This window comes from Pristiophorus japonicus, chromosome 6, assembly GCF_044704955.1.
Source record: "Pristiophorus japonicus isolate sPriJap1 chromosome 6, sPriJap1.hap1, whole genome shotgun sequence".
NCBI classification, from domain to species: Eukaryota; Metazoa; Chordata; class Chondrichthyes; family Pristiophoridae; genus Pristiophorus; species Pristiophorus japonicus.
The window spans coordinates 16,930,940-16,946,004 of NC_091982.1; the positions used below are offsets into that span (position 1 = coordinate 16,930,940).

At 40.9% G+C, this 15,065-nt stretch overlaps 1 protein-coding gene across 1 annotated transcript in view; it reads left to right on the forward strand.

Annotated features, from left to right (window-relative positions):
- The window catches only part of LOC139265562 (ubiquitin-like protein 3), a 39,539-nt gene extending 24,944 nt beyond the window's left edge, over positions 1–14,595 (forward strand). Inside the window, exons 2-5 of the mRNA XM_070882637.1 lie at positions 5,003–5,111; positions 7,535–7,621; positions 8,917–8,994; positions 10,330–14,595. Of these exons, the coding sequence (XP_070738738.1) occupies positions 5,003–5,111; positions 7,535–7,621; positions 8,917–8,994; positions 10,330–10,382 (327 nt within the window). The 3' untranslated portion in view covers positions 10,383–14,595. The remainder of the gene's footprint in view (positions 1–5,002; positions 5,112–7,534; positions 7,622–8,916; positions 8,995–10,329) is intronic.
- Positions 14,596–15,065: the final 470 nt, after the last annotated feature.

Genomic DNA, 15,065 nt, shown 5'->3' on the forward strand with positions numbered 1-15,065 from the left:
ATTGGGGGTGAAGGAGTAAGGTGTATTTGGCCACCTGCTATTGGTCCCATTCTAAATTGAAACTGTGCAACCAGAGAACAGCATCTGTGACATAACATGCTATGTACTATTGTATAGATGAGCTGCATTTGTTTAATAAACTGACCAGCCTTCGTATTGCTAAAATGGCCTGCAGAATTTGCGCGCACACTGTTTGACCCGTTGACCAGTACTATTTTTGTGGCAATTTCAGCTGGTCTGAACTACAGTGCTGACTTTTATTGGGCCTGGGAGGGATCAGAACCTGCAGCAAGTATCTCTATTAGAACTTGCAGTCTATGTTCATAAATTGCAGGTCCAGTTTTTTGTCATGAGGGAGAACGCTTGCTTACTAAGGGCCTCCGGTGGCATAATACTGAAACTGCAATATTGCAATCGTAGGAAAGAAAAATTGGATGCTGGGAACTTGAAATTAAAATACATAAATTTTCAGACCTTGATAAGTTACAGCCAAAATGTTAGATTTATCAGAATTAATATTAAGATGATCCGATGTCAAACCCACCAGAAACTACGATTAAACATCAGATTAGTTTCAGTTCGGATATTGCTGGACCATATTCTGCAGCTTTTCTGCATTGTAGTTCTGTTCATGTCTGACTTGTGTCTAAGTAAGTTTGACATGATCAAAAAAAATTCAGTCTTGGAAGTTGTAAGAGACTTGGGAGTCTTACAGAACAGCAAACAACAAAGGCAATCGAATGTTAAGCCAAAACGGTAGAGTACAAATCATAGGAAGTTGTGATCAAACTGTAGTGCTGGTGGCAGTACAGAGAAGAACCTTGACACTGATCCCTAATTTCAAAAAATTCTATTCTAAGGAAAGACTGGTTAAACTAGGGCATTTTAGTATTGAAAAGAGGTACCAGAAAGCGATGAGAGTTAACAGAATCGATTACTTGATTGTTCCTAATCAGGTGATACTACTGGGTATTCACCATGACGCAGACCGCATTACATGCGTCCTTCAAGAGGAAGACAGCACGAATACAACACTACTGCAGATGGTCCAATTAAACTAAAAATGTATAACATAAAATAAACCTAAATCATGTTTTTCTCATCGATGATTGTTAATGCCCTGCGGTACCCACCAGTTGTGGAAGGCCTCAAACGTGACACTGGACACCACATGATACATCTTCGGGGCCACCTGGTGTAATTATCCAGATCCCAAGTCTGAGGATTTTCTGGGCCTATGTGTTTAAATCCTGGAGTGGGGCTTGAACCCACAACCTTCTGACTTGCAGGAGCCAAATTGACATTAACAGAATGGAAGAGGTAAATCCACTTTATTACTTTGAACCTTTGGCCCTTTGTCCTACCCTCAGAATTTAAACTCACAAAGGCAACTTTAGGTCTGATATCCGGAAGTTGCTCTTCCTCATCCGTAAGTATATTGTGATCATGGGAGTTTCCCCACCGAAATGGTGGCAAATTTGAAGAAAGTAAGCACCTTGGGATGTTTTTCTGCTTTAAAGTTGCCATATAAATGTAAGTTGTTGTTGAGTACATCCTTTTGAGTTTGCTCTTGCATCTCCCAGCATTCTCGCCCTCCCTACCAAAACCGTACCCTACTTCAAGATCATCCTAGAGAGTAAAATAACCCCAGTCACTTTTCTCCACTATTAAATGTCTCCTTAAACACCTTCCCTGTCTCCTTCACCCTCTCCTTCAACAAGTGCAAGGAACTAGAGGACTTCTTTCTCCTGAAGATTGGAACCCTTCATTCTGCTACCTCTGCTGTTTTCTCTTCTTTGCTGAGCCTCAATCCTTGTATTTTTCATTAGTTTCTCTCCCATCCCCTGGCATGTCCTCTCCAAGCTCACCTTGTCCACGAGACGCAATTCGTGTTCCTTAGATCACATGACAGCTAAGATTTTTCATGGTTCCATCTCCTCCCGTTCAAATCTGCCATCATTATGCCTCCTTTAATAAACCCACCCTCAACCCCTTAAACTGCCATCCCATCTCCGACTTCCTTTTCCTCAAGTTCCTGAACTTATTGTCTCCCAGTATTCAGTCATGGATGAGCCTCAATTTCTCCAAATTAAACATTGACTCCTGTAGCATACCCTTGCCACTGAATTTGTCCCTCGCTGTCTCCAGCTGAACCAAACTGATTGAAGTCTCAGTCCTATTGAACCCCATGTACATTCCATTACAAATGCTGCCAATCTCCACCATTGCTTTAGTCCATCTGCTGCTGAAACCCTCCGCATGCCGTTGTCCCCTCCATACCTAACTATTTCAATGTACTTCTGACCACTTGCGTGTTCTCCACCCTCTGTAAACTTCAGCTCATCCAAAACTCTGCTGCCCTTATCCTGTCCTGGACCAGGACCCCCTCTAACTCTCTGGCCCCTTGTGCAACCCCCTCCACCCTTTTCTGCCCCATTGTTTGCAGCCATGCCTTCATCCACTTAGGCTCCATACACTGGAATTCCCTCTCTTAAACCCTCCTTCTCTGCACCTCCCTCTCCTCATTTTAAGACCCCCCTTAAACCCACCTATTGGACCAAGCTTTTAGTCACCCACCTATTGGACCAAGCTTTTAGTCGTCGTTCTAATATTTCCTTTTCCCTTGTCTCGAGCCTCGGGATGTTTTTTCTACATTTAAAGGTGCTATATAAATGGTCATTTGTTGGGTAATTGTTTGTTTGGATTACATTCCACATCAATTATTTGAACCCCTTTGATATTTCAAGATTATAGTGTACCTGAAAATACCGTTAATAATTTGAACCTGGGAATCTCTCCCTTTGACCGCTTGTTCAGGTTCCGCTCCGAGACAGCTGTGTAAAAGGCAACCAAATTTACTGATCTAAATGGTTTCTGTCTTCACTGTTCCGATCTTAATAAATCATGGGGTTTTTTCATACTGTAGAATTGCTCACTGGTACCTTTCCAAGGATCAAAAAGCTTAACAAATTTGATTTTACTGTCCACCCTCAAATACCTCGGAAGCATCCTATCAACAAGAGCAGCCTGAGGAAAAGAGTGTTCGAAGACCAGACCCTCAAATCTACCACCAAGCTCATGGTCTACAGGGCTGTAGTAATATCCGGCCTCCTGTATGGCTCAGAGACATGGACCATGTACAGTAGACACCAAGTTGCTGGCGAAATACCACCAACGATGTCTCCAAGATCCCACAAATCCCCTTGGAGGACAGACACACCAACATTAGTGTCCTCAACCAGGCCAACATCCCCAGCATTGAAGTACTGACCACACTTGATCAGCTCCGCTTGGCAGGCCATATTGTCTGCATGCCAGACACGAGACTCCCAAAGCAAGCGCTCTACTCGGAATTCCTTCACGGCAAATGAGCCAAAGGTGGGCAGAGGAAACGTTACAAGGACACCCTCAAAATCTTCCTGATAAAGTGCAACATCCACACCGACACCTGGGAGTCCCTGGCCAAAGACCACTTAAGTGGAGGAAGTGCATCCGGGAGGGCGTTGAGCACCCCGAGTCGCAGGCAATGAAAGAGTGCGCAGCAAATCTGTCCCACCCTCCCTTATCCTCAATGACTATCTGTCCCACCTGTGACACGGACTGTGGCTCTCGTGTTGGACTGTTCAGCCACCCAAGGACTCCTAAGAATGGAAGCAAGTCTTCCTCGATTCCGAGGGACTGCCTGTGATGATGATGATAAATCATGTTTTTATATATACTGTAGAATTGCTCTCTGGCATCTTTCCAACAATCAAAAAGCTTAACAAATTTGACTTGACTGTCCACCCTCAAGTATTCTTTACTCGTGCTTCTATCAGAGCTCTGCAGGAACCATTAATGTTTCCTATAAATATTGAATTAACATAGTATCACTTAGGTACATTTTCTCAAGAGTTCTCTGTGATGAAAAGGTATTCCAGTTTGTTTAATGTGTAGTTTTCCTGGAAAATCTGTTTACTTTGTATACTGCTTGAACGTAATACAATTTTTTTTGTTGATTGCAGAAGTTTTCTCGAGGGCTGTGTTTTTATTCACTTTTCTTGAAGTCACTGAAACTTGCAGAAATATGGTTTTGCAGCTGTTGGCTGCTCGGTTAGTTGCTATTTAGACAAGTTACTCAACTTTTTTTTTAAAAAAAACAACAACCCCCCTCCGCACGATCTTACGTATGTTTTTTCTCCGTTTCCCATGGCAGCTGATATTAATTCCGCCATTCACACCCTATCTAGACTCATCTTTTTCCAACTACTGCTATTACTATCTCAAGTTGGCCCATCATCCCTTGTCTCTTGAATCTTTTCTGCCTTCCACCCTATCACAAACCTTCCCTTTTGTTCTTTCCTCCCCTCCCCCTTTCAGTGCTCCTTAAGAATCTGTTCATTTCAAACTTTTGCCAGTTCTAATGAAGGGTCATCGACCTGAAAGGTTAACTCTGTTTCTCTCCACAATGCTGCCTAACCTGCTGAGATTTCCAGCATTTTCTGATTTTATTTCAGATTCCAGCATCCGCAGTATTTTACTTTTGGAATGAAATTGGGGAGGGTGGGGCATTGTGGCTGATTCTGTTTTTTCTTGTCTTCCATGTGTACATTTTCCGGTGAGTAGCAATGGATGGCAATTGGAAGCAGGAATCTTGGCTGATGTTTCTCTTTCCTGTCTCTCCCCGAACCCCACCAATGCTTAGCCCACATTCACGAAGCCAATTATAGTCAGTCTACAGTATCGCTCGCTATCTCCATACAGGTCAAGGGTCTTCATCATCTGTACAGCTCAATTGCACTGTGGAATGTGCAATTACGCACTCTGAGCATTCGGGGTGTCTGGCGAGAAATATGTTTGTTTTCTCCATTATCTGTCATTTTGTCCATGATGAATCTTTCAGAAATGTTTACTGGCTCCTGTGGTCTGTGTGGGATATTGATTTCAGGCTGCATTGGCTACCTTGCTTTGCTCTATCTTTAGCCACCAATTCATTTCTTCCTCTCATTTCTGTTGCCTACAGGTAAACCTGCGCCTTATTTTAGTTAGTGGGAAGACACAGGAGTTTGTGTTTTCACCGAATGATTCTGCCGCGGATATTGCCAAACATGTCTATGAAAATTGGCCTATGGGTAAGTGTTCTAGATATTCCACAGGGTTTTTGTGATGGTAAATGTACTAGATCTCTTGGGGTGACCTTCCACACCGTGCTGATTCTAACTTTGGGTGAAGTCCTGAACCATGGGAACTAAGTTCATGATTTATTGCCTTGAAAAAATTCTTTGGTACCTCTTTTTTTTAATGTGCAGTGTTTTGCAGCTGAACAGCAATTTTGTTTTTGTACCAATAATATTACTTCAAAATTAAGAAACCAAGATGAACGGTCAATGCTGAAAGCCCAGAATACCACCAAGGTTCAAGACATTAGGAGAGAAGAGCGAATAAATCAAGAAATGCTGGTTTGGTGGCGGCACATTTGGGTCTCAAAAGCTTATAGGAAAAGGGGCAGGTTACGAAATTCCATAGTTTTGAGATCCTTGGGAAGAGTATGTTAAAAGTGCGAGGTGGTGCCTAAGTCTTCAATTCAGTAAGATTGTAGTCGTAGAATCATAGAAATTTACGGCACAAAAGGAGGCCATTAGCCCATCGTGTCTATCAGCCGAAGAGCTATCCAGCCTAATCCCACTTTCCAGCTCTTGGTCCGTAGCCTTGTAGGTTACGGCACTTCAAATGCATATTCAAGTACTTTTTAAATGTGGAAGGTTTCTGTCTCTACCACTCTTTCAGGCAGTGAGTTCCAGACCCCCACCACCCTGCAGGTGAGAAAATTCTCCTCAACCCCTCGCTCCTCAGTGAGGATGATGAAAATGTAAATAATTGTATTTCGAGACTAGGAGGCAGATGACGAGACACTTTTGAGAAGCACTGACAGTAGTAATGAATGCCTTTGTGTAAGGATCATACTGAAGGATTAACAGCTTTGATATCCTCACTACAGATTTATCAGAAAATAATGCTAGAAATTCTATACTACTGCTTTTTAGCAATAGTTTAGGCACTTCTTTCCTTCAGTTGGAAAGTGGGTGATGAAATCAATGGGTTGTACTACTAATACTGCTCTGTGTTTTTGTGTCAAGAAAAACTCTCAGCATCTGAGTCAGGCATGTTCACACTACTTCACCACAGTGTTGATGATTCGCCAGCCAGTCTGGTTTATTGAGAACCTGTCACTGGGGACTAGGATTTTTCACCTACTTAGAACTTTACAAGGCAACAGGTAGAGTAGTCCTTGTTGGACAAACAATTGATGGATTAGCAATGTTCTTTGTTGGTAAGCTGTGCAAATCTAGCTGATTAAACGTGTATCCCTGTGCAGGGGTGGGCATTGCTAAGCCATAGCTCGTGTCCATTTACATTTAAGCTCTCTGGATTTGGTTAAATGGGGCTTGTCCCTTCAGAGTGAGAGGGAGTGTAGTCTATTTCAGACAAACAAAAGCTTTACATCTACGGATTTCTTAACTTGGGAGTCTCGAGCATAGTGATTGGTTTTTCCCAGTCAAGTGTGGCAGACACTCATTTGAACAAAAAACTTCTGTTTTGTATTGTGGGGCAACTGATTTTGGAAACAAGTTTTTAAAAGGGCTGGCATGTTACGAATATGCATAGAACTGAGGCAAGTTGTAGCATAAGCCCGAGCTGGCCGTAACGAGATGAACGCAAAGATCAAGTGGGAAATTACCAGCTCTATGCCACTGAGTGTGCTCCATTTCATATTTCCACACAAGTGTTACAAATCCTAATCTCTTTTGGTTGGCAGTCAACCACTCTGATAACAGCCAACATCACCCAGAGCTATTTATTTGTTAATAGAAGTTGGGTTTCTAAGGGGAGAAAAACAGGATTGCATACCTATTGAGCACCTTTCCTTGTACCTATTGAGTTGATTCTTAAATGCCACCATCCGTCATATACATCATTGGCGGGGGTGGGGGGGGGGGGAAACCCTTTGCAGTAGCCATTCTTCATGTATGAAATGTACAGCATGTGTCGTCATTTTATTCAAGAGGGGACATTACAGCCAAGCTCTGTTTCTGTCCTACCTGACACATTTAATAGCGGGGGTAGCTGCATAGTGATCAGGAAGTAATCAAACCTGGGACCTTCCAATATCCATGGCTCAGAATCGTACTGAATAGCAGTTTCATCAGAGCCTTCCTTTTAATGACAATTTTTAAGCCAGAAACAAAGACATCATTCCTCTTCATTTTTCCTTCTCTTCCTGTCATGAAGGTCTTGCTTGTACTGCAATACGGTTTCAATAGCATCCCGTTCAGATACTTAGATTTGAGGAGAGAGAGAGAAGTGCTTTTATGTGGCCATAAATTTTATTTAATGTACTAGAACTTATATTTTGCAGCATATTTTTCATTTTGAAATGCACTTCCCTCCAGTAAAAGTGTTGGATGATATGGAAAATGCACTTTTTAAATTGGAGATTTTAAAATCTGTGTCTGTTTTGTAGTTAAATGTAAAATTTTGTTTGCTATCCCTGCAGGCTGGGATGAAGAACAGGTCAGTAGCCCCAACATTCTACGGCTCATTTACCAAGGAAGATTTTTACATGGAAATGTCACTTTGGGGGGTAAGTTACAAACTTTGTGGGGTTTTTTGCAATTTAAAAGATTCTGGGAAGATTGCTCCAGCATTCTGAGAATTAAATGGAAATCTGAAATATAAATCTGGTAGCTCACAGCAGATTATTTACCCAAAGGAGAAAGATAGGTCAAGATTTCTCTTGCCATGCTGAAAGGCTGCTGTATGTTGCCAATGTATTCTCTTTATGTACTTGGGAATGGGAGTTGGCCATTCTGCACCTTGAGTTTTCAATTGGATCATGGCTGATCTATACCGCAATTTCTTTACCTGCCTTTGTGACATATCCTCTGGCCTTGCCAACAAATCTGTCGATCGCAGTCTTGAAAATGTCAGTTGACCCAGCAGCTATGATTCTATGATCCACAACCATTTGGAGGAGAGGATACCAGATTACCACTATCCTTTAAGAAGTGCTTCCTGATTTCACTCCTGAATGGCCTGGCTCTAGTTTTAAGATTATGCCACCTTGTTCTGGCTCTTCTCACCTGAGGAAATACTTTCTCTGTATCTATCTTATCAAATATTTTTATCATTTTAAACACCACAATTAGATCACCCCTCAATCTATTACTCCAGGGAATACAAACCAAGTGTGTGCAAATAATGTAACTATTTAAGCCTGGGTATCATTCTGGTGAATCTGTGCTGTACCCCCTCCAAGGCCAATATATCTTTTTTCCTGAGCTGTGGTGCCAAGAACTGAGTGCAGTACTCCAGATGAGGTCTGACTGAGGCTCTGTACAAATGAAGCATCATTTTTCCCCTTTGTGTTTCGGCACCCTTGAGATAACAGCCAACATTCTAGTAGCCTTTTTGATTGCTTTTTGTCCTCTGGCTTGTATTGATTTGTGTCCATCGACACACAAATCTCTTTGTACCTCCACAGTTTCTAGTTTCTCACCATTTAGATATTCGTCTTTCTTGGATCCAAAGTGGATGACCTCGCCCCTACCCACATTGAACTCCATTTGCCACAGTTTTGTCCATTCACTTAATCTGTATGTTCCTTTGTAACTTCCTGCTCCCATCTGCACAACTTCACTTTACAACACTCTATTCTTGCATCCAAGTCATTGATAAATATGGTGAAAAGCTGAGGCCCCAGTACAGATCCGTGGGGAACACCACTTGTCGCATCTGCTAATCAGAGCTCATATCCTTTATCCTACTGTCTCCTACCTCCTAACCCATGTCACAAGATTGCCTCCAATTCTGTGCGCATCTGATATAACATCTATGTCATGCTAATGTATTCTGAAAACGTTGTCCCTACTTTCACAGCCCTGAAGCTTCCTCCTGGAAGGATGACCGTGATGCACTTGGTTGCCAGAGAGACATTGCCAGAGCCTAATTCCCAAGGTAAGGTTGTGTCACTTCATGTGTACTCGAGAGCTGAAATGATTGAAGTGTTTCCACACTTTCCTCCCCACTTTTCTACAGGAGAATACTAATTAAATTTAAAAAAGATAATATAAGACTTTTAGTTGCTTTTTAAAAAAAAAAAAAAAATTCCCTACCCCTTGAAAGCAGTAACTCTTGCTGAGGTATTATTTCAGGATGCTAGAAATAATTGTTCTTCAAGTGAGCCTTGTCCATGAGGTCCACAGGTTGTTCAACCAAGGAGGGTATCACTTGCAAGTTTTGAAGTTGTAATCTGCCCTTGCCTGATGTCCACACTTGCGTGCTTACCAAATACCATCACTGGATAACGTGGTAGAAATCCTGACTGCCTGCTTTATGTCAGTTCCTGGCTAGTTACCAGGAAGTCCTCTTTTTTTTCCCCAAAAGATCATTAACTTGCACACGGCATCCATGTGGAGGAGAGGGGGTGGGTGCATGTTCTTTGTTTCGCAAGGACAATTGTTGTGTGGTCAGTTTGCCTTGTTTAAGTAGCACAGCAGGATCTGAGGGTGGTGTATGTTGGACGACAATGTGTTATGGTATTACTGAATTTCTTTTTCACAGCTCCAGTCAAGACAGTATAAAAATTTCACGTATCCATTATTTATGATTTACTGAAATTTTGTGACAATGTTGAAACAGCGTACCAGAACTGCAGGGCCTTTTCAATAGAGGAGGAAAAATATATCCAAGAATATGATAGAAGATAGACGAAGATAATTGTTAGCAAAGGCAAACTCAATTCTACTGCTAGTCTGATTTTCTTTTGGAATGTGTGCATTGAAATGACTATTGCTTTGGTTAGAATTATACTATAACAAAGAAATTTGCTATATTTTTCCCCACAATGTTGTCATTTTAATGTTTTCCCTTTTTCTCACCCCTCTCCTCCCCCACCCCCCACCCCCACCATATTCCCCAAGACCTTGGTTTAATTCAGCTTTTCACTTGCTGAAGTTACATTGTGCTGTATTCATATTAGAGTACAGTGTCAATTTCAGCACAGATTAGCAACCTAGAACCATCAGATTTATGTGGCTCAGTACTGCATCTGGATTTACCTATTGTGTTTTCGGGGGCAGGGGGAGAAGGGAAGGTGAGGAGGCTTTTAATATCCTTGTATAAACTTGGCAAAGTATTATTTGGCCAAAAAAGTTATTAGGAAAACTGAAAATGGTACCTAATGGAAAAGATGGAGTTAAAAATGTTAAATGAGATTAGTAGCCATTAAAGAAAACTACTTTTCAGTTTTGCTACAATTTCTTTTTTTTTTGCTCTGCTTTTTTTGTACAGGTCAAAGAAATCGGGAGAAGACTGGAGAGAGCAATTGCTGTATGATCTTGTGAGAACTGCTTGCCCTGTACAGTGCAGTTGCTGATCAAAAGAAGACTTTTCTTTAGGAACTTGTAAGAATTATCCCAGAGTCTTCACAGCCAAGAGATTGGTATGCAGCTGACCGATGACAAGTTGTCGCTTACTAACTTAGAATATTCCTCATCAATCCATAGAATTCTATTGTGACATTTATTACATTTAAGGATTTATATCCTGCCAAGGATGAGCTGCCTGGGAAGAACTTTAAATATTTACACATATATACAAAGCAGAGGGGATGTTCCTGCTTTGAAGAAGCAGCAGTGACATTGGAGCCAAATCTTTCCATTGTGGCTTTTTTTTCTAATAATTAACTTTATTTTTTCTGAACTATTTTTATTTCTCCTCCTGTTTTCTTCCCTTCCACCCTGGAAGTGTTGACTTCTTGTTGGATACAACCCAGTGTTTGTCAGCCACCCACTGGTGCCCTGTCCAAGTGACTATTTAATTATGTGTAGGCCTTCACGCTAAATATCAGCAGGCTATTTGACCACTGGGGCATCACAGCTGAATGTAATTCTGTTCTCACCTGACGTCCGATCATGCACTTTACAGCAAAAATCATTAAATAATGATCAGGAGAGAATCTGGCTACCAATTTCCCCCCACCTTGATTCCGGGGCACGGAGACTAGTTGTAGAACTCGTACTGCTGCTTTGGGTGAGACTTCTGTGGTCTTTGCGGCTCAGATTAATTTTAATTGTTAAAGGAGATGTTGCCATTGCCTTTTTGATGAGGAGGAGGAGGAGGAAGGCTTAATTTCCTGCAACAGTCACTTCAGGTGGAGAATATGGGACTCCCTGGCTGTCATGTTTAGCTGTAGTGAAGATGCACTTCAGACATTGCACCTGTTTCAGCATGCGCTTTTCTAATGGGTCCTTTTTTTTAAAAAAAAAATGTTTAATGGATGTGAGCACTGTAGGGTAATATCAATCCTCTTACCTGAGAGTGGAGAAGGAGTTTGTACTTTGGAATTGGTCTACCTATCATGTGAAGGTGCTTCCGAATGTTTAGTGTTAAGTTTTTCAGTGAGAGCCAAGAAATATTGCTTTTCTAGTTTACGGTTTGCATGTCTGAAGTTGTTCCCCAAAAAAGCTACTGTTAAGTCTTTCAATAGAATGAGACTGCTGCTATTTTGACTCAAAAGATTTGTCCTTTCCTTTCCTCTCCTGCACAACAGTTTAGATCAGAAACTTGAATGGGTTTTAGCCTGCATCACACAACTCCAGACATACTTCCTGAACTATCTTACTGTAGGCTCTTATTAAATTAATTCATATCTGTTTAGGATTGAAGGAAGTGGTTATGTAATCACATTTCTAAGTAATGTAGCACTCCTATATATTGGCTTGGTCTGCTCCATGCTGCTGGGGGAACAGAAACCCAATTTTGTGCGACCTGAACCATGCAAACAGGAGTAGACTATTCAGACCCTCGAGCCTAATCCCCATTCAATTTAGATCAGGGCTGATCTGTACCTCAACTCCATTTACATTCCTTCGATCCATATCCCTCAATATCCTTGCCTAACAAAAATCTATTAATATCTTGAAAATTTCAATTGACTCAGTCTTTTGGGGAAGAGTTCCAGGTTTCGACTACCCTTTTGTATGGGAGCAGAGCTTCCTGATTTCACTTTGAAATTGTCTAACTCTAATTTTAAGATTATGCCGACTTGTTTTGGATTGCCCCACCAAAAGACTGTATCTACCTTACCAAATGGTAGCATAGTGGTTATGTTATTGGACTAGTAATCCAGATGTCTGGGCTAATGATCCGGAGGTACAAGTTCAAATCCCACCACAGCAGCTGGGGAATTTAAATTCAGTTAATTAAATAAATCTGGAATAAAAAAGCTAGTATCAGTAATGGTGACCATAAAACTATCCTGTTCACTGAACCCATCTGGTTTGCTAATGTCCTTTGGGGAAGGAAATCTCTTGTCCTTACCCAGTCTGGCCTATATGTGACTCCTGATCCACAGCATTGTGGTTGACTCTTGACTTTTTTTTTTATTTGTTCACGGGACGTGGGCTTTGCTGGCAAGGCCAGCATTTATTGCCCATCCCTAATTGCCCTGGAGAAGATGATGGTGAGTCACCTACCCTCTGAAATGGCCTAACAAGCCACTCTGTTGTCTTTCCACCACCTTCTCGAGGGCAATTGGGGATGGGCAATAAATGCTGGCCTTGTCAGTGATGCCCACATCACATCAACAAATTTAAACATTTTTTTTTAAATCTCATCATTTTAAACACCTGCATTTTGATCACCCCTCAACCTTCTAAACTCATGGGAATAAAAGACAGATTTATGCAACTCATTCTCATAATTTATCTTCCACAGGCCATTCAGTCTGCAAGGGAAAAAAAACAGAAATGGGCAGTGGTTCATTTGGACATTTAGTGCATATTCATTATTTGAATTGTGTACATTGTACTGAAGGATACTGTGCTATTCAGGCGAGGACTACAGAATGAAATCCCCAACAGTCAGCCTGTTAGTATTCTGGTACTGTTCCACGTTGCTGTAATATTGCACCTTATCCACAAGTTTCTTGTTTTGCCTCGATTCAAAATGTTTGTGGAACGAAGATCCAAATGACTGCAGACCTAACTCTCCTGTCCTAGCTGCTCCAGAATAGCTGCATTTGTGTTACAAACAGATGACGTATATTTACATGTCTATAAACAGGGAATCCATGACGCTAAGTTATAAATCTTACCAGTGGTTTTGTTGGTAAATTTCATCAATCCAATCCCCCGATGCAGTCTTGCCATTCACGATGGAAGTAGATATCTTGAGTAATTTGTTTGTGACATCACTGGTGGCAACATTGGGAGTGGTCAAAAAGTAGTCTTACTTCCCATTTCCTTCCCATCCCCTCCCCACCATCCACCAAAACCAGCCATATACTAAAATAGTTGCTTTGATTTTAAGTCTAAATCCATAATTATTTTTGCTTAGTCATATAAAGTATTTATTGATCATGTATGTCAATCTAAGGGTATGTTTACACTACAACTGTAGTGGCTGTGAGAAATAGTTTCACCAAGTGTAAATGTGGCTTAAATCAAGAGTCAGAGCCTGACTTAACACTGAAGAGCGAGATTCCCTGGAGTACTTTGCTGCAGAGTCAGTTCAAACCTTAACTCCACATTTATAATGCACAGTTAACCATTAGTATGAAGCAGAAACTGCTCCACACAAACAAATGTTGTAGTGGAAATGCATCCTGCTGATGAATGGTTGTACTACCTCCTTTTTATAGTGGAATTTTCTTTGTCTAAGTGATTTTTTTGTTGAATAAGTGTAACGAGGAATCGTCTTGATAGCTGAAGCTTATCATGGTTCCATCTGAGTTACACAGATCGTCTGTGTTGACTTGGCAGTTCTTGGATAATGGTAGAGATGATACAATTGATCATAGCACTGTTTGGGTTAGGGAAGGGGAAATCAGCTAGCTTCTCGCTCCTGAGCTTTCTATGCTGCATGAGGACAGGATTGTGATGTCTTCCACTTTTCAGATGGGACCATTCATCAGAACTCTGGATCATTTCATTAAAAAGTCAAAGTAGAAACTTAAAATGTTGGAAATCTGAAATAAAATGCTGAAATGTATAGCAGCTCCAGCAGAATCTGAAGAGAAGACAAATTGGTATTTTGGTTGTGTACTCGTGATCCAAGTGGATTTGATTGATCAGTGTATATTCATTACTTTTTTAATTTCAGGAGTTTGTTCAGCATTCTTCTGCTGTCTGACCCTCAAAATAGACTTTGTTGATCCAGTTCCATCTTGTACTTTTTAAAAAGAAATCTGCTGTTTGGGTGGCCCTTTTAATTTAACACATTCACCACAGAAGCAATGAATAAATGTAAAGCAGCTCGTAAGAGACAGATGGCTGCAATTCTGAAAATGTTTTTCACAACAACTGTGAAAGAACTGTCAAAATCCCAAGAGAAGGAATTGAAACGCTGAAGCTTTTCCAGTTTTCTGTAGATCAAAATTCCTGATGCTAAAGGACAATTTATCTATGGAGAACTATTGTATAATAAACTAAATCATAAATAATGTATGGCTTTTAAGAATTGTATGATCTAATTTAACACAGTCATGTGTTGATACAACACATTTTTATTTCTGTAAATGGGTTGGATATGCCTGCTTTTTAAAAAAAATCTTGTTTTTAAAAAAAAAAAGTTTTAAAAGTTGCTTAAATGTATAAAACCTTCAAAAATATATAACCAGTGTAAAACTTGCTGTGCTGAGTCTCTGTGAACTGTCTGCACTATACAGTACCCTGCTACTTCAGAAGCTTCTGACTTCAGTCAGGCTACTCAATTGAGCTTATACAGTTGAGTTAGTTAACTTTTTTTTCCATCCATCTTTTTCTACCACATTTTCATTTGTAAGGCAATGAGTTCCACAGGTTGTAAGATCACAATGTTCATCACAGATAACATTAAACTGTCCTCACTCATGGGCACACGTGCAATTTACAACTTAACCGGAGTGCATGGCCATCAGTTGTAGTGCCTCAGATGTGGTCAGCTAATGTCAACACATCAAACGTACGACCTACTTGGTCTGTATGACTCAGCTTCTCACTGCCTTTACTAGCTGAGGCATCGAAGAATAAACCATGTTCTGGTTT